The 23,690-nt window shown below is 32.1% G+C and overlaps 1 protein-coding gene across 1 annotated transcript; it reads left to right on the forward strand.

Moving 5' to 3' along the window:
* Positions 1-880: 880 nt before the first annotated feature.
* LOC111699336 (rho GTPase-activating protein gacK) lies at positions 881-21,912 on the forward strand. Its single transcript, XM_023469990.1, has 7 exons — positions 881-980; positions 12,170-12,336; positions 15,524-15,593; positions 18,574-18,764; positions 19,428-19,521; positions 20,087-20,167; positions 20,543-21,912. The coding sequence occupies exons 1-7, from the start codon at positions 891-893 to the stop codon at positions 21,794-21,796; spliced, it is 1,947 nt and encodes a 648-aa protein (XP_023325758.1). The 5' UTR covers positions 881-890; the 3' UTR covers positions 21,797-21,912.
* The last annotated feature ends 1,778 nt before the right edge of the window (positions 21,913-23,690 follow it).

Below are 23,690 nucleotides of genomic sequence, written 5' to 3' on the forward strand. Positions count from 1 at the left end.
AGGTTTTTTTCTACTAGGTTTCATTTACAAGGTTTCCTCTACAAGGTTTCCTCTACAAGGTTTCCTCTACAAGGTTTCCTCTAGAAGGTTTCCTCTGGAATGTTCCTTCTGCAAGGTTTCTTCTACTAGGTTTCCTCTTCTAGATTTCCTCTACATGGTTTCCTCTAAAAGGTTTCCTCTACAAGTTTTTTTCTGCAAGGTTAGCTTTATTAGGTTTCCTATTCTAGGTTTCCTCTGCAATGTTTCCTCAAGAAGGTTTCCTCTACAAGGTTTCCTCTAGAAGGTTTTTTCTTCTAGGTTTCCTCTACTGGGTTTCCTCTACAAGGTTTCTTCTTCTAGGTTTCTTCTTCTAGGTTTCTTCTTCTAGGTTTCCTCTACAAGGTTTCCTCTTCTGCAAGGCTTTCTCTACAAGGTTTCCTATTCTAGGTTTCCTCTACAATGTTTCCTCTTGAAGGTATCCTCTAGAAGGTTTCCTCCACAATGTTTCCTCTGCAAGGTTTCCTCTACTGGGTTTCCTCTACAAGGTTTCTTCTTCTCGGTTTCTTCTTCTAGGTTTCTTCTTCTAGGTTTCTTCTTCTAGGTTTCTTCTTCTAGGTTTCCTTTACAAGGTTTCCTCTACAAGGTTTCCTCTACAAGGTTTACTCTACAAAGTTTTCTCTACAAGGTTTCTTCTTCAAGGTTTCCTTTACAAGGTTTCCTTTACAAGGTTTACTCTACAAGGTTTACTCTACAAGGTTTCTTATACAAGGTTTCCTCTATAGATATTCATCTTATTAAATTATTGGATTCTAAAGAACTACTGGTTTGTGCCGCGGGGAAAAAATGAACAATATTTCCACAAAATCTACAGAAAAACTCTGCCATTTAGCCNTCCCTCGATCCCGGATGGTATGAACTTGGTCACCGAAGCTAAGAATTTTATTGCTCATCTGCGCGCAGATCCTTCTCAGTCCAACCAGCTCATCCACACCATGCACAAGGTTGGTAGGATCAACAGAAAATATCAGTATTAGAACCATAATTCGGGTTCGGATATCTAGTATTCGAACCATACTTCGTTGGGTTCAGATTTTAATGGTTTCTTCTTTAAATTTAGCTCTCCTCTGTTAGGCTCTTTAAGTTCAGTTCTCCTTGTTTAGTTCTTTCAAGGAACTGTAAGCGTAATTTCAGGTGACTCTTAGTCTACATGCAAAGATGACAATGCCCGTTTTACAACGATACCCTTAAAACTATGTCTGATCAAGTATGAATTAGATATCCATGTATTTGTGTTTAAAATTGTCATTGATCAGCTTCTAAGGGTACCGTTGTAAATCAGGCATTGTCATCTTTGCCTGTGGAGTGCCTTGAAATTACACCTGCAGTCCATGGAAAGTTCAGTTCTCCATGTTTATTGTTCAAAATAGGTTAGTAAAGTCCAATTCCTAAAATTGTGGATGCAAAATTGTTGATTTCAATAGGTTTCTCTTGATTCAAGTTTTTGAAAGCTATGTAAAGAACAATTAGTTAATAAGATAAAGGGATCAGAAAATCAGAGTTTGCGGCAAAGACTCAATTCCTTTGTATGGTTTAAGTAAAATAGTATAACACCAAACAACACTGGTAAAATTCTAAATCTTATTTTCTGACAGAATTTTATTTCTTCATTGATGATATCAGAATTTATTCTTCATCTGTTTGCATCACTTTTTAGAGTTTTTATTTCAGAGTTTCTTACATAATTAGATTAAAGATCCGGTTACTGGTTAAAAACATGAAATTCTTTTTAAAAATCTGTTCCTTCATGTTGTTAAAAATAAAAAGATCGTAGATTGCAACTTGTTAAATTCAAGATATGGTATATTTAAGAATGAAGAGAATGAAGAAAGGAAATGAAAAAAGAACGCTAAAAAGAAAAACATTTTTAAAAATAAAGGGAAAAATCGTTCATTAAACATTAAGTTGGATGAATTGATGGGTGTTTTATACGTTAAAAATATGAATGTTTCTAACACTAAACCTAATTTAAGATTTTTTCAAATTTTCATTTTAAACTGAAGCTAAAAAAGTGCTTTGCAACTTTGAAATATTCAACAAAAAGTATAAACCGGTTGTCAAGGTAAAAAAGGGACGGACCAAACTTCAAAGTCGGTTAATTAGGTCTAAAAAGTTGATCATACTGTGATAGGATTGAAAGAAATTGAGTTTTTGACACAAACTCAAATTTTCTTATACCTATATCTATACAACCTAATGGTGTACACCTTTGATATTTCAAACTTAGATTATTTGATCTAACAGATTTCATAGTTTGAAATGTCTAAGGTCTATGACATAGGGTTACAAAGATATTGGCAAAAACTCAATTCCTTTATGATCTGGGGGCATATTGAAATATATAAAACTAGCCTAATGGAGCATATCGCGACCCCCTTTAACTTTTCAATTTTCGCGGATTTTTATGTTTAAATTAGTGCATCTTAAAAATTAATAAATATTTATATTTTTTTTGGCAAAATTTTTTTAAACTGACTTTTTGCTACAAACTCTGATTTTCGCGCATTGGAACCCGATTTCGTAGAACTGTTTTGATGTTTACAAACAGACAGACAGACATGCAAATTATTTAAATATAAATTGCATTAATTGATTGGCGAGGATAGATAGATAATAAGATGTTTTAGGAAGAGGATGGATTGGATCGATATGATATAATATGATATGATAGAAGTAAGATTAGTAGCGATCAAAAGCGCTTATTTTTCGCCGTAAGCCTATACCCCCGTTCATTTTTCGCGAACACTCCCTTTAAATAATTTTTGGTCGGCATCTATGTTATAAATACAACTCCTGGTTAGTCTTAATCCCTAAGTCACATAATTATTTAAACTAGAGGGGAGGGAGGGGGGGGCAGAGTGTATGCAATTTGGAAAATTTGGAAAATATAAAGGTGGGGTTCATCTGTTCTTAATATTTTCCTGTTCTTTGTGAGAATGACACATTCTTTGTATATGGTTGTGATTCTCTCTAGGTTTAAGAATATTTTATCATAGAAAGGGACTGTCAATGTAATTTCAAGTGACCCATCACATAAGAGCGACATGTTCGATTCTCAACAGTTCCCTTAAAAGAATTGTCTTATCAAGGATTAATATGATTCCATGCTTTCTCTTTGATAAATTGGTTATTTTCAATTGCACGGTTTCTCTCGTCTTTGTTTATTTTTTCCGGTATATGAATGAGTCTGATCCAATCAGGGTTCAGTCACGTGCTTGTTGATCATTCAGAACCAATAGAAATTGAAACTGGAGTACCCATCTATCTATATCTATCTCATTATCAAATAAGAGTCAAATCCTGAAATCAGTGCCAAACAGTAAACACAAATGTGTACAATAAAACAATGGTTTTCAATAAAAGTAATATACAGGTTTGTTCCTATAAATACAATATAACCAAAAGCTACCATATCTTCTACATTTATGATCAGATCAAAGTTTGATATATACCATTGTAAATCGACCTCTTTAAATGGAGATGTATTGTAAACATCTTATCTTAATATCAGCAAATATATTTACATTAATAATAGTAGTTAACGTTAAGTGCGTCCAAGAAGCGTAACAATTATATCTTGATGATTATTCGGAGAAAATATAATTTTATTTATTCTTGTAAATAAGAAACTCTCAGATAATGATTAACTAAGTGTAAATCCTGGCTCACAGGCACTTCACACTCTAGTGATATAAGTTAAAAAATCATAGTTTAACTGAAAATATAATCATAGTTTAGCTGAAAATATAATCATAGTTTAGCCGAAAATATAATCATAGTTTAGCCGAAAATATAATCATAGTTTAGCTGAAAATATAATCATAGTATAGCTGAAAATATAATCATAGTTTAGCTGAAAATATAATCATAGTATACTGAAAATATAATCATAGTTTAGCTGAAAATATAATCATAGTATAGCTGAAAATATAATCATAGTTTAGCTGAAAATATAATCATAGTTTAGCTGAAAATATAATCATAGTATAGCTGAAAATATAATCATAGTATACTGAAAATATAATCATAGTTTAGCTGAAAATATAATCATAGTTTAGCTGAAAATATAATCATAGTTTAGCTGAAAATATAATCACAGTTTAGCTGAAAATATAATCATAGTTTAGCTGAAAATATAATCACAGTTTAGCTGAAAATATAATCATAGTTTAGCTGAAAATATAATCATAGTTTAGCTGAAAATATAATCACAGTATAGGTGAAAATATAATCATAGTTTAGCTGAAAATATAATTATAGTTTAGCTGAAAATATAATCATAGTATACTGAAAATATAATCATAGTTTAGCTGAAAATATAATCACAGTTTAGCTCAAAATATAATCATAGTATACTGAAAATATAATCATAGTATAGCTGAAAATATAATCATAGTTTAGCTGAAAATATAATCATAGTTTAGCTGAAAATATAATCATAGTTTAGCTGAAAATATAATTATAGTTTAGCTGAAAAAATTGTCCGAACTTCTTGATTACCTAATTATACTTTAAATCTTAAAGGGACTGTAAAGGAAAAATGAAAGAGGGTATAGGATGAAACTTGAGAATCTCAGGCGATGAATGATACATATAAGACATCTATCTGATGTTCCTGTCTCATGAAATTGATATAAAACTGTGTCAAAGGAATTGAGTTTTTGCCACAAACTCAAATTTTCTGATCCCATTATCTTTGCAACCTGATGGTGCAAACCTGTGATATTTCAAACTTAGATTATTTTATTTATAAGTATTAATAGTTTGAAATATCTAACGTCTACGACATTGGGTTACAAAGATATAAAAATTAGAAAATCAGAGTTTGTGACAAAAACTCAACTCCTTTATACGAAAATTCATATATAAGCAATTTTGTATAAAAGTTGTAGTATTAAACAGTTAATATTCAGCAAATACGAAACTAATCTGAAAAAGACCATATCCTACAGAAACCTGAGAATCTCAGGTTTGCTCTAGTAATAGTTATTTTATTTTCATTTTGCTTTTTTAATAGATATAATTAATTATATTATTACATTTAATCCATATAGTCCGTATTACGTCACCAAAACTTCAGCCAATGGCATTGCAGTACTCTGGTCACGTGATTTCCGTGTGTACCACGTGACAACGATTTAATAATATCAATCAATCAATATCAATATCAATCAATTATATCTATTCAAAATGCAAAATCAAAATTAAAAACTATAATAGGAGCAAACCTGAGATTCTCAGGCTCCTGTGGGAAATAAACGTTTTCTGATTGGTTACATATTTGTTGAATATGATCTGTTTAATACAAAACTTTTATACAAAATTGCATATACATGGATTTCCGCATAAATTTGACACAGTTTTATATTAATTTCTCGAGACAGTAACATCAGATAGATGTCTTATATGTATCATTCAACTCCTGCGATTCTTAGGTCTCATCCTATACCCCCTTTCATTTTTTCCTTTACAGTCCCTTTAAATAAAACAATGTTATTATAAAGAATTAAAAAATTGAGTCTTTGGCGCAAACTCTGGTTTTCTAATCAAATAATGCAAGTTGGAAATATCAAAGGTTTACGTCCTCAGGTTACACAGATATAAGAATTATAATATTTGAGTGTGAGAAAAACACTCATTTTTATGAACTTATAATAATAAGTTATTTACATTACGGTACCGTTGTAAATCAGACATTGCCCTCTTTTTATGTAAGGTCACTTGAAATTATGCTTAAAGTCTTTGTAAGGGAATTGAGTCTTTGCCACATACTGAAATGTTATAATGTTATATCTTTGCAACCCAATGTTGTAGTCTTTGAATTCTGTTAGATCAAATGATCTAAGTTTGAAATTTCAGAGGTTTATACCATCTGGCTTTAAATATACAGGTATTAGAAAATTTGAGTTTGTTTTTAAGACTCAAATCCTTTAGAATTCTCATTTTTTTCACGATTTAAAGATAAACCGTGTCTTACATTAAATCTAACTATGATATTTCTCTTGAACAGTTGGTATATTAGAATATTAATCTTAATATTATGACTAAAATAGGACAATTATGAAAGTAAAATGAGAAGGAGAATTTTCAACTAAAAATAAAAATAAAAATACAAAAGGTAAGAAATTGGATTCCCAGGATTGGTTAATCTTTGTTTAAAATTTGCTTTATGCCTTTGTTAAATGCAAAAAAGTTTAGGTTCCAAGATAATGAAGAATGGTCCTTCTAATTAAATGTTAATAAGAAGTAAGGATTGTACGTCTCAAACTCTGGTTTTCAAATCCCTTTATCTTTGCAACCCAAATCCATTATTTTTTATATCTTTGATATTTTCAAACTACGACTATAAAATAGTCTAAGTTTAAAAATATCAAAGGTGTACATCATCAGATTGCAAAGATAAAGTGATAAGAAAACTAGAGTTTGTGGCAAAAACTCAGTTCCTTTTGCACATTTAACGCTGACAGAATTAAAATTGAAAAAATGTAGCAAACGTTGAAAACATTGACACACCTTATGAATGTGCAACTCCTGGCTCTATACTCGTCATTTCCTTGATTCAGCGTAACACTTTGCTCTAATTTACTCTATACTCCTCATTTACTTAGTTTAACAAAACTCCTTGCTCTAATGTACTCTATACTCCTCATTTACTTAGTTTAGAGTAACTCCTTGCTCTAATGTATTCTATGCTTCTCATTTACTTGGTATAGCGTAACTCCTTGCTCTAATGTACTTTATACTTCTTATTTACTTGTTAAGCTTAACACCTTGCTCTGATGTACTCTATGCTTCTCATTTACTTGGTTTAGCTTAACTCCTTGCTCTAATGAACTCTATGCTTCTCATTTACTTGGTTTAGCGTAACTCCTTGCTCTAATGTACTCTATACTCCTCATTTACTTGGTTTAGCGTAACTCCGGGTTCTCATGTACTCTATATAATTCGCATTTAATTGATTTAGCGTAACTCCTTGCTCTAATGTACTCTATACTCCTCATTTACTTGTTTTAGTGTAACTTCTTGCTCTAATGTACTCTATGCTTCTCATTTACTTGGTTTAGCGTAACTTCTTGCTCTAATGTACTCTATGCTTCTCATTTACTTGGTTTAGCGTAACTTCTTGCTCTAATGTACTCTATGCTTCTCATTTACTTGGTTTAGCGTAACTTCTTGCTCTAATGTACTCTATACTCCATTTACTTGGTTTAGCGTAACTTCTTGCTCTAATGTACTCTATGCTTCTCATTTACTTGGTTTAGCGTAACTCCTGGCTCTAATGTACTCTATAACTTCTCATTTACTTAGTTTAGCGTAACTAAAGAAGACGGATTTAAGCTTCCCTCGGCAACAAGATGAATTCTTTTATAGAATTATAGTTGACAACGCATCTCACAATATGGTGGTTCAAGGACAGAAGGATTTTCCCGGTTACTAAATACATCACGAGAAGGTTTGGTTGTCCAGTAAATATTCTATATCCGTAAAGTAGCTTATTAAAAAATTGAAAATGCTGATATTTTCCATGATCAAAAATAGTGACTAGTAATAGTGAAAAGCTTTGTATGAGTAAGAACGAATGAGATATCCATGTTCTTATCTTTAAAAAATTAATGCTTTAAAATCGTGTTGTTTTTTAAAAGTGATTTAAGGATTTCGGCTGTAAATAAGTAATGAAGGAAATTTTCTGAATTTATCTTTTTATGCTAGGAAAATGACAATATCTTCCACATTAATATTGAGATAAAGGTTTAAATAGGATTTATGGATGTTAGTAGAAGTTACAATGACTGTCTCTTTAAGTCTCAGACTTGAAATCGAATTAAGATTAGGTAAACATAATTAAATTCGTTCCGTCGCGTCTCTTCATTGTTTAGCTTGGTTTACCGTATCAACGTCAAATATTCAACCCACACTGGAACAATAAACATTAACGCTGCACGCAGATTTAACAGTTCGGTCCTTAACCCGGCAAGTTGTGACTTTAGATCACAATTTGACTAACTGAACATAAGGTTTCTCTTTTACATTTTTTTCGGCCAATCCTTATTAAATAAAATGAAAAAGTGAAAAGACAGGTCCGTTACTTTTAAAATGATTAAGTTATAAACCAAAACGCAATCGCAGTCGAAAGGAACATTTAAAAGAGATATTAGGTGATGATATGAAAAGGATGAGTAGAGATCTAGGGTTATTTTTAAACATATCATTTTCACAGTTTGTCAGCTAATTTCCTTTTAAAATAAATACAGGGCGTACACAGGGATATGTCCAGGGGAGGCTTAATTTTTTCCTGGGGGGGGGGGGGTCTCAGCACCCGTTGGGGCCTAACACCTCTTTGGAAACCATAGTTACTCATCCAGGGGGGGAGCTGATCCCCCATAGCCCCCTTCCCAGTAGACGCCTACGATGAAATAGTAAGCAGATGTGCTGTGTTTTTTCTAATGTACTTAAATACTTTATAATGATAGATGCATATATTGTCTAGTCAACTTGAATAGGGTGCACTCATAGAAGTGCATACAAATACAGTTTAGTGCAAAACCTGACGAATAGTTGCAAAACTCATTAAATGTTTAACAGAGGGCGAAACTTTTGAATCTTTAATTGGTTTACAGGTTTATTTTCCTCTCACAGGCTTAAAGGTTTACAGGGTACTGTTGTGAATCTAGTGTTGTCATTTTTACATAGAGGGTCACGTGAAGTGCCTTTACTCATCTCTTGGTTGGTTTCATGTATATCCACGTGAAGTGCCTTTACTCATCTCTTGGTTGGTTTCATGTATATCTTCTAATTCAAAAGTTTAGACTGAGGTTAATCGGTATCCAAATATTAATTTCATCCTCAGGTTATGGTTCTAGAGAATATCACCCCTCAATTATATCAAAATATTTCATTCTAATTATTCTGATTATCCGCCTCAGCCATTTTTTCAAGGCTCATTCTCTTCCGTAAGGAATCGGGTTTTTGCCACAAATTCAGATTTTCTCCACTCATATATAGATAAAATAGTATAAAATAGAAAGGTTTACACCAGCAGGATGCAATTAGATATATATCAGTTCCTTCGTTTTAGAGTTCGAAATAAAACTTGGATCAATGAAAAATAGTTGCCATTAATTCTTAATTTTATTTTATTTACTTGCCCAAATTGATTGTTTTTTGGTCTTTACTTGTCGTAGATTCATTTAGCATTATCTTGGTTTAAACATTTTATTTATTTTTAGATTTGAATATTCAAATTTTCAATGTCTTTCATTTTCTTTCATTTCAAAATCATCTCGACTAGATAAAATATTTAAAATGGTATTTCAGACAATCAAAGCTAGCTGCCTGGTAACAAAATCTGATAAAAATGAAGAAGAATTTATGCAGTTGATTTTTCTTGCGTTAAAAAAATACTGTAATTGCTTAAAAATGTTACTGAAATACAATTTAATCACGAACATTTTTGAACATTTTTTCAACTCGACAGAAAGTTTCTCATTTTTTAAAGTAAACGCCATTAAACATATGTATAAAAACTGAATTATTGAAATCTTAAAATTTTGTTTTACACCCTGTACTGTAAACAGCATTTATAGATTTAAGGTTCTGTCATTTTGCCGCCTGTGTAATTTATGCATGTTTAAAATAAAATGTAGAATCCTAAACTCGTTGACATAAAAATGTCCATTAATTTTACGTGCTCCCTGAACATGAACATAAAAAAATCATCAAGCCACATCCAATAGCATAAAATATAATGTGCTTTTTTTCCACCGTAAATCTTGATTTCTGCCTCTGCTTTACAATTAATAGTGGATAAAGTATGAAGTATTGATGTATGCTGTATAGTCTTCAGGTCGATAAATTGTACAAACCAAGGCCCGGGGCAGGGATTTTGGATAAATTTGATGCAATTATGAATTATTGTTACCGATTTTATAGACACACCAAAGAATAATTCATTAAATAAACGTCTAAACCGAATGTGCCCTATCTTTTGTGGCAACTCATAACCGCAAGGGAAGTTTATGGAATTGTTAGTTTTGAAAAAAAGCTTCCACTTTTAAGGAATTTTTAAATTCCAGATGTTATTGCAACGATGTTGAATTAGAATATTACGGCGACTTTCATTATGCATGGTTTTCAAATTCATTACTTAAATCACTAGACAATAGACATGGCTTAGTGTGCGGCTTGAAGTAGATTCGTAATTATTCAACTTAATCTTTTGAACCATGCATCCTTTTTCTGTGTTTTAATCACAATTTGTGTCATGGTCTTAACTGGGCTGTAGGATTAATTTTAATGACCTCCAATTTAAAGCCTAATTCACAACGGTACCCTTTATCGGATTACCAATCAGGAAGATATGATATCTCTCAATTTCCATCTTTTTTGCTGCATAAATTCGGAGGCAAACTTTTTAGAGAACAGCCATAAAAACTTATAAATGTTCATACAGAAAAACAAGAATCATTTTACAGTTTTGCTTAATTGGTACCATACTGTGAATCTGGCATGGAACTTAAAGATCACTGGGAATTACTTCTGCAATCCCTTTAAGACAATAGTTGCGATTAATCAATCAGTTATTAAAGTTGCGATTGCAATGCAATATGAAATTGTTAAATACTGTGGTATCTGTAGCTAGAGGGGAGGAGGTGCGGTCGAAATATAATCTAGCTTCTTCTATACATCTAAACCGAATAGGATAACGGGATACAGATTAAACATCTAGATTCTAGATTCAAAAATACAATTCAAACAATTTAAAGTTGCAACTAAAATATTTCAACATTCATAGTTCAAGCTAGAACCAAATTTCAAAGTTACGATTGTACTTATGATACTATGAGTACAATGGGAAAGTTACGGTGAGATCTAGAAGATTTAATAACATTTATCAGATTTAATTTACATTCATTTAAAAAAGAGTCATAAGATTCCACTCAAACAACAGTTATCTAGATATATATAAAGTCGTAATCTCTGTGTGTTTGTTATGGTGTCTGTCTATCTGTTAGTTTGTTTGTCCGATCATAACTCGGGAACCCCTGGTCCAATTTGCATCAAATTTTGAGTGGGGGACTCGGGAGAGCCACGGGAATGTTTTGGTATGGTTTTGAGATTCTTAGTTAAGTAGGTCGACTTTTATCGGGAAATATAGCTAAAATCGTAATTAAAGATCAAGTGCAGGTAAATGGCGGGAGTAACTATGAGTAAACTGCGCAATACTGGGTTCCCAAGCTAATGATAAGATACAATTAGAGTTATAAGTTTAAACTAGAACTATTTTTATTATTAGATTAAAGCAATATACGAAGCAAAGTGCAAATACTAAAGTTTTGAAATATGATTAACTTAAAAACAATGACTCGGTAATCACTGTAACTACTAGAGATGATTAAATCTATACATTTTGATTCAGAGCTACATAACTATAACTGCAATGTTGTACAAGTTTGATCAGGAAATTGTCAATAGAAAAATGACATTTTGGTAAATAGTGAGTGATGATAAAATAATCAGTGAAGTAGGTACAGCATATTTATTTTGTCCCAATTAAGGGGAAAAAAAAGCTTAAACAATTCCAAACAATAAGCAGATAATTCTCTTCAAAAGATTTGTACTAAGATTCAACGAAACTTTTCTAAAAAAACGAACTGAACTGAGATGAAAACTTTAGTATGGTGGATATTGAGATCAATGCTTGATCTCCTGTTTTTCTTAATCTTCAGATTAAATAATGCTTGTTCTCCTCTTCTACTTAATCTCCTGATTAATTAACAGAACGGGATTAAGGAAATCTCAATCTAAATTTTTCAGGTCTGGAAACTCTTGTGTTAGATACCCTTAGTCCCGTTCGCTTAATCTCAATATTTACTGTGGACACTTTTGATTTTCTACTTAATCATATCTTTTGGCTATCCCCTGCTAAATTCCAACCAATGAGAGTTATCTCGGAAAATTTCCCGGCTTCTGATTGGCTGTTCGGTTTATGCAAACGACACTCTAATTGGGTTATTTTTAGACTTTCCTGGATATAAAAGTAAAGATTATATTAATCTGCAGATTAACAAAAAGAGGAGATAAAGTATTAATCTCAACAAGAACCATTCTAAAGTTTTTAGCTCTGATTTTCTAGTTGAGATGGTGTTGTGTTCTACTGAGCTTGTTCTCCAGCTACCCTGATCTAGGGGAGGGGAGAGAGGATGGTTCTAGGTGGAGAAGGGAGCTGAGAGAGGACAGATCCTTGGTTAATTCATTCCCTTTCAACCTTGCTGAGGGAATACGAGATAATCTGATCTCCAGGTAAGATTTGAATATTTAAATTAGGATCAAAATATTTTTAAAATTTTACAGAGAGCAAAACGAAAGGGTTTAAAAGCGAAGATCAAATTTTTTAAAAGATATATTTCGCAGAGGAACTGATTACTCTCATCAAACTCAATTTGCCTATTCCCATTTTTTTTTAAAATAATGTCGTGTAAATTTATATGTCTTCACTAATCATCTTGCAAAAACATGATAAACACATTGTACATCCTTTTTTCATAAAATAAATGCTAGCATTACAATGCTAATTCTTAACAAAGACGACCTCGAATTAGTGACTCAATTACCATTTATAATTATATAATCAAAGCTTGAAATATCAAAATATATTTAAGGCTCACTCCACTAGAAAGAAGGAGAAGGTTAAAGGAATTGAGTCTTAGTAAAAAAAATCTGATTTTGTAATTTCTATATCTTTGCTTAGACCTTTGATATTTCAATCTATGAATAATGTTAGATTAAATAATCGAAGTTTAAGATATCAAGGGTTTACATCATAAGGTTTCGAAGATATAAGGATTAGAATAATTGAGTTTGTGACAAAGACTCTATTACTAGCTTTATGATTATTATCTATATAATAAAATTTTCAACATTTTTTTCCAAATTTTTTTTTCAATTTTCTTTCAATTTTTTTTACGGGCAACGCCGGGCCCTTCAGCTAGTGTTTAGATGATTAAAAATGAAATATTTCAATCAAACGTAAAATTTATTTTAATTAGAGGTGAAGGAATAAAAATTTCAGAGTTTGAGATGAGTATTCAGCTACTTAATGGTTTCCTGTTGCTGTATTGTTATTTCTTTTCGTTACCACGTTTTTAAAAAATACTTTACATGATTACGTTAATGTAGAAAACCTTATTTTATATTTATATTTTGCAATTTGAAGAGTTATAATAGGTCATCATTATATGTGGTCTAATCTTTTGCCCGTTTAAACATAAATATTTTTTATTACTTATCATAAAATGAACGAGCCTGCATTTAAAGAGGAAAATGCCTTATTCAAAACAGTACTCTTAAAAACTTTGTCCGATAAGGTATGAATTAGATATTAATGTTTGTAGTTCTGAATAATGGACGTATATTTTCATTTCTGGTTTCTCTACAAAAGTGACTTCCGCATTTCTACTGCAGGAAAACATATTGGAATTATCAAATTCCAACACTTTTAAACCTAGTAAAACGGGCTTTGTCATATTTTAATGCAGGGTCCCTTGAAGTTACGCTTACCGTCCCTTTAAGGTTTTTAAGAGTACGTCGATATTAAAATAAATTTTAAAAATTTATGAATTATCATTATAGCCATATGACAGTTATTATTACTTTACCCTTTCAAGGATTAATGAGGTAAGTTATATACAAGATTACTTGAGATTACATGACATTGCAATTCCTGGCTTCAGAATATAACCAAGTTCTAGCATATGCTACTCGAATTAAATTCATTCAAAATGAATCCGTTATCGTACATTATAAAATAGACTTATCTATCTATAGATCTATATTTTTGTTGAGTCCTGTTTGCTTTAAATTAAACGCATTTAAAGGGACCCACCATGCAAAGATGACAATGCACAACGGTATCCTTAAAACTTTAACTCAATCAAAAATGTCGAAAATCTGTTAATTTGTCCATCGCTTGAAATTACGTTTACAGTCCCTTTAAGGCTTAAAGTTTGTTTTGCTTAGATTGATTTTAAATAACAGAACATAGCATGACTGATTTTGTTACGTACATACCTGGCATGAAATTTATGGATTAACTAACTCAAAATTTTAACATTATTTATTCTTCAACGAAAAAAATTACAAAAAATGCAATAAAGAATTTTAATAATTCATACATCATTTGTAATGAATTTAGAAATTTAAAATTAATTTAAAGAAATCTTTATAGATATAGATATATAAGATAGCTTACCAAATACAAAATTTACTAGATAACTTACCAAATACAAAATTTACGAGATAACTTACCATATATAAAATTTACGAGATAACTTACCAAATACAAAATTTACGACTGAAATGTCAATTTGATAATTTCATAAACAAGTAAAATAATTCTTAAATTAACGATTGATGGAAAATGTTCTTTTTCCTTTTCAACCATTCAATTCTTTTTCTTTTCATCTTATTAAAAAAATCAAATAAAATACTATCTTCCAGGGCGCTCCTGAACTTTTTAATCCACAAAACAAGATTTTTAAGTTCTTGTATTTTGAATTATGTGTAGTATCTTTTAAGTCTGCAGCTACCATACAACGAAAATAGGAAAAATGTTTTTTCGTCGATCCTGCAATGTATTTTTCTAAACTTCAAAAGATAGTAGATTGGTTTATTTAGTTTCTAGAATTGTACGTATTCAGAAAACATGAATAAAGATGTTTTTACCTTGATTTAAGTCTAATGATTCGAACACTTGACCGGGACCGCAGATCATTGTTTTCTAAAAAATGTTTTCTTGATTTTAGAAGGAACTGTGTTCCTATTTCTAAATGTGATTTCAATATTAATCAAATATTTTCTCTTTCATGAAAAAGAAATGAAATTGTGCTATTTGAAGCATGTAAAATGTACATTTTGTTCTTTGTTATTTTTAGTGCAAAAATTCTGATCCACGTAGATAAATATATAAACAATTTTACAAATGTATTTCTTAATCTTTTTAACTCTCGAGCTCATAAAGCCTCTTTGAATACTTAGGTTATCTAAAATAAATAATATTTAATAAAACAATTCCAATTTCAGATTTTGTTGAATTGTATCCTTTAAGTAATATAATACATATATCTATATTAAACTAACTGGACTTTTAGGGTGCATCCATGTAATCGCATCGCTCATCTTTATTTTGACTTTAAATTTTAGCTGTCTGTGAGCATTTTCTCTTTGTACATATTAAAAACAAAAACAGTTCGTGGATTTCAAGATTTTTTTTCAGGCATTTTTAAAATTTTACAAGAAAAAAAACTTTTGGACACCTTTTTTGTTATTTTGAGCATCCTTATTCCTTCCCTGGGGCCATGTGAGGTCCCACAAAAAATTTGGGCCGGATCGGTTCAGCCGCTTTGACGTTTATTGGATACAAACAGACAAACAAACACTCAGACAAGAAAAGTATGTACATTTAGATTTCAATAATTTTCATTTAATTTAGGCAGACAGAAGACGAGGTTTCGGTCAACTTCAATAAAGTTGCTCAGGCTGGTCAGCGATGCATTGACAAGGTCAGTTTAATAGATATATAGATAGATAGATAGATAGATAGATAGATAGATAGATAGATAGATAGATAGATAGATAGATAGATAGATAGATAGATAGATAGATAGATAGATGCAGATAGATTAGTAGTTTTATAGATAAACAAGAATGATAAAAATGATAATGATAATGTAGCAAATATCGTAGCAATCTCTATATTTGTTAACCTGAACCTAAATATATTACGTTGTACATTGTCTGTAAATCTACATGCACTTATCATTAACTACGCAAAACTTGTAATGCAATTAACCTACCTAGATACGTCTGTAAAACCTGTATTGTGATTAGCTTAACTACTCCTATATATATATCCGCGCAAATCTTGTGAATACGTATATGAACTTAACCTGTAACATAGATATCTAAATACACGTTAGTTGGAATAGACTCTATTTAGATTACAGCAAGAGAAGTAATTGTTCCTCGTTTAGCAAACGCGTTCATGAGATTGTGTCCATGTTGGCATTGATAGTGTACCAGATTGTGTCCGTGTAAAGATTGATAGTTTATGAGATCGTGTTTGTGTTGAGATTGATAGTTTATGAGATCGTTTTTGTATTGACATTGGTTGGTAGATTATGAGATTGTTTCCATGTTGACTTTGATAGTTTACAAGATTGTGTCTGTATTGACATTGATAGTTTATGAGATCGTGACCGTGTTGACATTAATAGTTTATGAGATCTTGTCCGTGTTGACATTAATAGTTTATGAGATCTTGTCCATGTTGACATTAATAGTTTATGAGATCGTGTCCGTGTTGATGTTGATAGTTTACGAGATGGTGTCCATGTTGACATTGATAGTTCATAAGATCTTGTCCATGTTGACATTGATAGTTTATGAGATTGTGTCCGTGTTAGCATTAATAGTTTATGAGATCGTGTCTGTGTTGACATTGATAGTTTATGAGATCGTGTCCGTGTTGACATTAATAGTTTATGAGATCTTGTCCGTGTTGACATTAATAGTTTATGAGATCTTGTCCATGTTGACATTAATAGTTTATGAGATCGTGTCCGTGTTGATGTTGATAGTTTACGAGATGGTGTCCATGTTGACATTGATAGTTCATAAGATCTTGTCCATGTTGACATTGATAGTTTATGAGATTGTGTCCGTGTTAGCATTAATAGTTTATGAGATCGTGTCTGTGTTGACATTGATAGTTTATGAGATCGTGTCCATGTTAACATTGATAGTTGACGAGCTAGGGTCCATGTTGACATTGATAGTGAAGTGTTGTTGAACTAATAGCTCTTATTCCTCCTATACCATACCAACGAGAGGAATTGAGTTTTCTTATCAATCTTTGCTGCAATCCTTAATTTAAAATTAAACTTTAGAAAGAAAAGCAATTTATCTTCATTTTTATGGAGACAAAGGTTTAAATGATGTCAAATTGTGATTGTGCATAACTCTTTAAATTAATGGTTTCTTCTAAATAAACTTTATAAAAATCCCTTATTTAAACAACATTTAAAAAATTTCACTTGTTTTCATAAAAATATCGAAATATTATAAAATATTGCTTTGTAAACTCATAAAATATTTTTCAAAGAAATCTAAAATATTACGTTGTCTTAAAAATCTGTAAAATAGTTTGTTGAATAATATTTGTGAAACAAATATCAGTCTTGAACCAAAATATTGCATGCTGCTTCTGTTACCTAGCCAGCCAGCAATTCGGACAGTAATTACATCATAATTTTTTTCACCTCCACATAAATATATTACTCCTATTACTGCCTAGCTAGCAATAACATCGTAACTTTCTTCACCTCCACATAATTGTATTGCTCCTGTTACTACCTCCTTAGCAATAACATCATAATTTTCTTCACCTCCACATAAATATATTACTCCTATTACTGCCTAGCTAGCAATAACATCATAACTTTCTTCACCTCTACATAAATATATTGCTCCTGTTACTACCTCCTTAGCAATAACATCATAATTTTCTTCACCTCCACATAAATATATTACTCCTGTTACTACCTCCTTAGCAATAACATCATAATTTTTTCACCTCCACATAAATATATTGCTCCGGTTACTACCTAGCTAGTAATAACTTCATAATTTTCTTCACCTCCACATAAATATATTGCTCCTGTTACTACCTAGCTAGCAACAATCATCATAATTGTCTTCACCTCCACATAGATATTGCTCTTGTTACAACCTAGCTAGCAATAAAATTGTAATATTCTCACCTCCACATAGATATTGCTCTTGTTACTACCTCCCTAACAATAACATCATAATTTTCTTCACCTCTACATAGATATTGCTCTTGTTACTACCTAGCTAGCAATAACATTGTAATATTCATCACCTTCACATAGGTATTGCTCCTGTTACAACCTAGCTCGCAATAACATCATAATATTCTTCACCTTCACATATATATTGCTCTTGTTACTGCCTAGCTAGCAATAACATTGTAATATTCTTCACCTCCACATAGATATTTATATATCTGCATAAAACAAAATAGTAGAGTTCAAATTGAAATATACATTCTTTGAGTTCAAAACATGATTTATGCCAAATTCCAATGAAAGGATGAAAGGACAAGTTAAATAATTAGGTGAAAGGATGAAAGGACAAGTTAAATAATTGGGTCAAAGGTTGAAAGGACAAGATGAATAATAAGGTGAAAGAATAAAGGGAAAAGTTAAATAATTAGGTGAAAGGATAAAAGTTAAATAATAAGGTGACAGGATGAAAGGAGAAGTTAAATAATTGGGTGAAAGGATGAAAGGACAAGTTAAATAATTAGGTGAAAGGATGAAAGGACAAGATGAATAATAAAGTGAAAGGATGAAAGGACAAGTTAAATAATTAGGTGAAAGGATGAAATGACAATTTAAATAATTAGGTGAAAGGATGAATAACTAGATAAATAAATCTAAAACTACTTGATTTTTTCAGATTGTGATGGAAGAGGAGACTGAATACGACGAAGTACTTGAATGTGACCACTCCTACGACAGGAGGTGTCACATATCCTACTCCACCAGCTACACTGCCCAACAGGAGGAGGAGTGCGAGGATAATTACAAGAAGAATTGTTTTATTAAATATTCTCCAACAGCATTCAATGCTACAGTGGAAATATGCAGGTTTATAAGCCAACGTTTTTTCTCTTTGCTCTTTCATATGATAACACATAATGTTAAAATCTCAGAATCAACTTTACTCCACTAAACACTAAATCAATCTTGTTTATATTGGCTGTTTCCAAAATGATTTTCTTCAAAAGCTATTCAAAATAAAAAAAAAATAAAAACTTATCTTATCCGTATCCGTAAAAGGTCACTAAGTAAGTGCTATAATTTTGCACAAAATCAACGTTTTCCTATTTTCACTTATACCGGTGAATCCCCTCCCCTTGTAAATCAAGATTTCGCAGAAGTTTTCCCATTCTTCTCAGAAAGTGTACGCAATAATGACGTAAAAGAATAATTCTTATTAATAATTGCGTTCTTGATCTTTCACTATAATAATATTTTAAACCATGAACTTTAAATCTAACTTCAAGTGACTTTCCGTTTAAGGGGTGATACAAAAGATGACTTATCTATGCAAATAGAGTGCCTGGAAATCTGAGGTTACAGTTCATTTTCCATCCACTCAAACTTTATCGACAAACTTAGGGATATTTCCGCCATCTTTAATCAGACCAAGGTTCAAAGGGTACTCTTGAGAATGGGAAATGTCACTCTTTAAATGAAGGTTTACTAGAAATTACGTCCACATGTTCCCTAAACCTTGTTTTTCTACAGAGAAAGTTTGGTTAAAGACTGCAGTGTACCCGGTCCAGTTGTTTGCAGTACAGAGTACACTAGTGAGTGTCAGACAGTACAGCATGAACACCAGGTGTGTACTTTGTAAGTCTTTGAAGATTTTAAAATGTGTCCTACCTTTTGCCGCGTAGTAAAGACGATGTAAAAGTTGCACTTTAATCCCATATTTAATGGGACATCTCTTAATTTGAATCATGGCCGGATATTTTGGAAATCAGAATTGTGTCGACCAATAGTAATCATCTATTGGGGTCAAAATTGAAAAGTTTTCATAATTTTTTTAAGGATTTGGAGATTCACAGAATTAGATGGGAGTTTGTTTTTCCCTTTTTCTGTTTATTTATTTTCCTAAAGATGAAAAACGACTATGCCATTGTTTAAAATTATTATTTTTTATTCTTTTGAATCTAGATGAAAAGAAAATTTAAAAAATATAAAATAATGAAGTTTAAAGATAAACTCCATTATCATTATCTTCAAAACATAGATTTATATAAAAAAGTGTATTGCACATTACAAAATAACTTTGTCACGTATATTGAAAATCTAAATCAAATATTTAAATTTGGAATAGTGTTATGAAAAGTTTTTTTGAGATATTCTTAAAATGTATATTTTAAAGTTTTTCTATTTTCTAGGTAGAAGATGATGTTGCAGAATGTAGAAGTGATGTTGAAACAAAATGTAATGATGTTACTAGTGGATATACTACATCTCAGGTAAATGTGTCATGAAAGAAGCCATGCAAAAATATAGGCCGGGCCCAATCAGTTCAGGCGTTTTAAAGATTAAATACATACAAAAAAACAAGCCAATATTATATTATTATATAGGCTTGTTGGTGCTTCCTTTTCTCTTAACAATTTTAGCTTCTAGTTAACTATTGCTCATAAAGTCGCCATTTGTATTGATTCTTAAATTTTCGCGGATTATTCTATTTTAATTGCGCATTTTCAAAAGAAAAGAAATTTTCAAAATTTTGTCATGTGGGTTGCCATAAAAATGTGGGCCCGTCGGTTCATCCGTGTTGACAGCTGAACACAAAGGAGCAGTCAGACAAAACAAAACAAATAAAGATGAATGTTTTGTTGCAGGAGTGTTCTAATTGGCCAATTCAACGATGTGACGTAAACAAGAAGTCTGTAACTAAATATAGTCCTCAGACCTCCTGCCAGAAGGTCCCTGTAGAACTGTGTGGTCCCAGCTCCTGTCCCACGGTCCCAGGTCCCCAGGAATGTTTTGAAACCACTAAGACTATAATCTCGGAGAAACCTGAGGAGGAATGTTCCCTTGAGCCCAGGCAGTCCTGTAAACACGTGACTAAACTAGTTCCTCAGCTTAAACCAGCAGAGTCCTGTGTAGATGTACCTAAGGAGATCTGCTCCAGGTCCCTCAAAAACCCCAGGAAAGTTTCAAAACCCGTGATAAAGAAATGGTGTTACGTCCCGTCTGATGAGTCCGGTCTCAACCCATTCTCAGATTCTGATCGTAAACCTGACAACCAGGGGAAGGAAGAAGGTTCTCCTCCGTCTCAGGATACCTCCTGCCCTAGATCCTGTCTAGATGCTAAAACCAGGGGAGTTTGTGATCCACGGTGTAATCAATATGCTGAGGAATGTGGAGTACCGGTGTGCCAACCACCACCAACAACAACAGCACCACCAACAACAACAACAACTACCACAGCTGCCCCATCCTGTCCTAGGTCTTGTGGGTTTGGATACCAGAGCAACAAGGTTTGTGAACCCCAGTGCAATATTCCTGAGTGTGGATTTGATCCTGATTGTAATGCTCCAGTTTGTCCTAGTACCTGTACTCCAGGCTTCCAGAGTAACGGTATCTGTCAAGAGGAATGTGATATTCCAGAATGTAACTTTGATCCGGATTGTGAACCTCCTCCATATGATCCTCCACAGCCGCTAACAACACCAGCACCCCAAACAACTACAAGAGCTACAACAACAACAACTACAGCGCCAACAACAACCGCTGCTCCTGCATGTCCATCAAGCTGTAGACCAGGGTTCCAGAGTAATGGTAACTGTGAACTCCAATGCCATACTCCTGGTTGCGGATTTGACCCAGACTGTAACAAACCTCCTCCTCAACCTGAAGTCCTCTACCTGCCTCCGAAGTCGGATAGTTGTCCTCCTAACAGCAGAGGCTGCGGTTCAAACTCCCAGGTTCAAGGATTATCCGTCCCAGGACGACGAACAGGAAGAAAAACTCCTCTAACTTCTGGTTCATCAGGACTGAGATCTAGCTCCAGGTTTAACAGGAGAACCAGCACCGGGTTCAACAATTGGAACTTGTTTTTCCAGAACGGTTTGATCCAACGGCAAGGTTGATTACTGAGCAACGCTGCAGCAGAAGAATAAACTAGTCTAGAACCTTCTTGTCTGGGCATTAACCCTGAAACCATTGTAATTACTAAAATGAAGATAAATACAGTATTTTCTGTAAATTTGATTATTTTTGCACGGGTCTCACGAAATAACAACCCAAAGAATTTGTAAAGAACTTATTTTTATAAGGCCCAGTTTGTGTTTTCATTGAAAGCAAGTTTTTGTCTAGTACCAATTTTCGCAACCTCTCCTATCTCGTGCAACTTCCGCATTTGCACAGTTCACGCAGAATTCCGCGCAAAACGCGAAATTTTTCACACACAAGGAAGGGCCAAAAATGTGAAATTTTGCGGTGGATAAAAGATTTTGCGCATTTTTTCCATTCCGCTGGAACTCCTAAGCGCAATGTCCGACAATCGTGAATGGTTGATAATTAACAAATAAAATCTGAACTAGGTTCTCAATGGGTTAATCTGCAAGACATATTTTGTTTGTCTGAGTCAAGTCCCTTTGATATTTCATTACATTTTAATCAAAAAGTAAAAAAATTTTATTTTATAATAAGGATCCGTTTAATTAATTAATTAGAAGATTAATTAAACAAAATCTGATGAATTAACAAAGAACAACAATGTAAACAAGAATATAATAGTTTTGGTTAATCTACATAATTAATCTTTACACTTTATAATTGGATAATTGTCATGTTAAAAACATGTTTTAATATGACACTTTTAAAATGTTTAAACTTTAGAAAACCAGAAATATGTTACATATTTTATAAAACTACAGTGCAGTTTATCCGTCATGGTTAATTCCATTATTACAGTGCTATAAAGGAACCAATGCGTGTTATTATGATAATATAGCTTTATGTCACTATTATAGAAAGGTCCTATACATTTAAATTGTTTCTAAGAGTTCTTTAACAAATGAAATGATATTACATGATTACTAGAATAGTTTTTCAATTTGTATGAAAATAAAATTGAAATTATAACCTTTTCATTTCTGCTTCAACATAAAGCTTGTAATATCTTGAAATAATTCCACACTGTATCAAGTGCGCAATCATTTCGTTTTCATATCACGGTGCAAGTGCTGCTGTTTCAATGTTAAGGCTAACGATTAACGAACTTTTATGGATTAGATAAAGGCGAAAAGGGCTCTGCAATCTGCATGCCTTGAATTCAGAATTGTTTATTGCAATTTATAAATGAAGCTTTCCCTACAGGGATTTACAGGCAATGATGGGTTTAGCAAGTATAACGCGCAATATTAGGAACAAAAAAATCTATTTTAGATTATGATGTAAAATTCTTTTTAATAAGAATGATTTAGCTGTATTTAAAATATTACGATCCGGTAATCTCTGTATAGCAAATAAACAAGTTACGTACTTTTAGCTTTTGTTGGGAAACTGTACCATGACACAAAATATGTTTTTTAAAGAATGGATAAATTTTTCTTTTTGCTAATTAGAAAAGTAGGTTTAAAATTTGTAGTGTCCTTCGAAGAGACACCTTCAAGAGAATGGTGGAAAAAAATTTACGCATTTTCATCTTTAAATCGACGATCAAATTTTGTATAAGTATTTTTTCGGGAAATTAAACATTTTACTTAACAACGGGTTCCCTCGACCTATGTTGCCTATAGAACATCCAGAGCTTAGCGATTTATCTTCGGAACCCTTGGTAAAGATAGTTTCCTTAACTTCCTTGTTAAGTATTTGTAAATAATTAATATCTCTTGCATTTAGAAAGTAGACGCAAAACATATCTTTATTAATCTAAAATGAATCGTTATATTCTATTTTGTATACTACGCTTTAATTTGAACAACCTCTAATTTCTGGGAACTTCCCTTGAAAGAGAACTAAAATTCAAAAAAGAACTTT

This window comes from Eurytemora carolleeae, unplaced genomic scaffold (genome assembly GCF_000591075.1).
Source record: "Eurytemora carolleeae unplaced genomic scaffold, Eaff_2.0 scaffold25, whole genome shotgun sequence".
Classification (NCBI taxonomy): Eukaryota; Metazoa; Arthropoda; class Copepoda; order Calanoida; family Temoridae; genus Eurytemora; species Eurytemora carolleeae.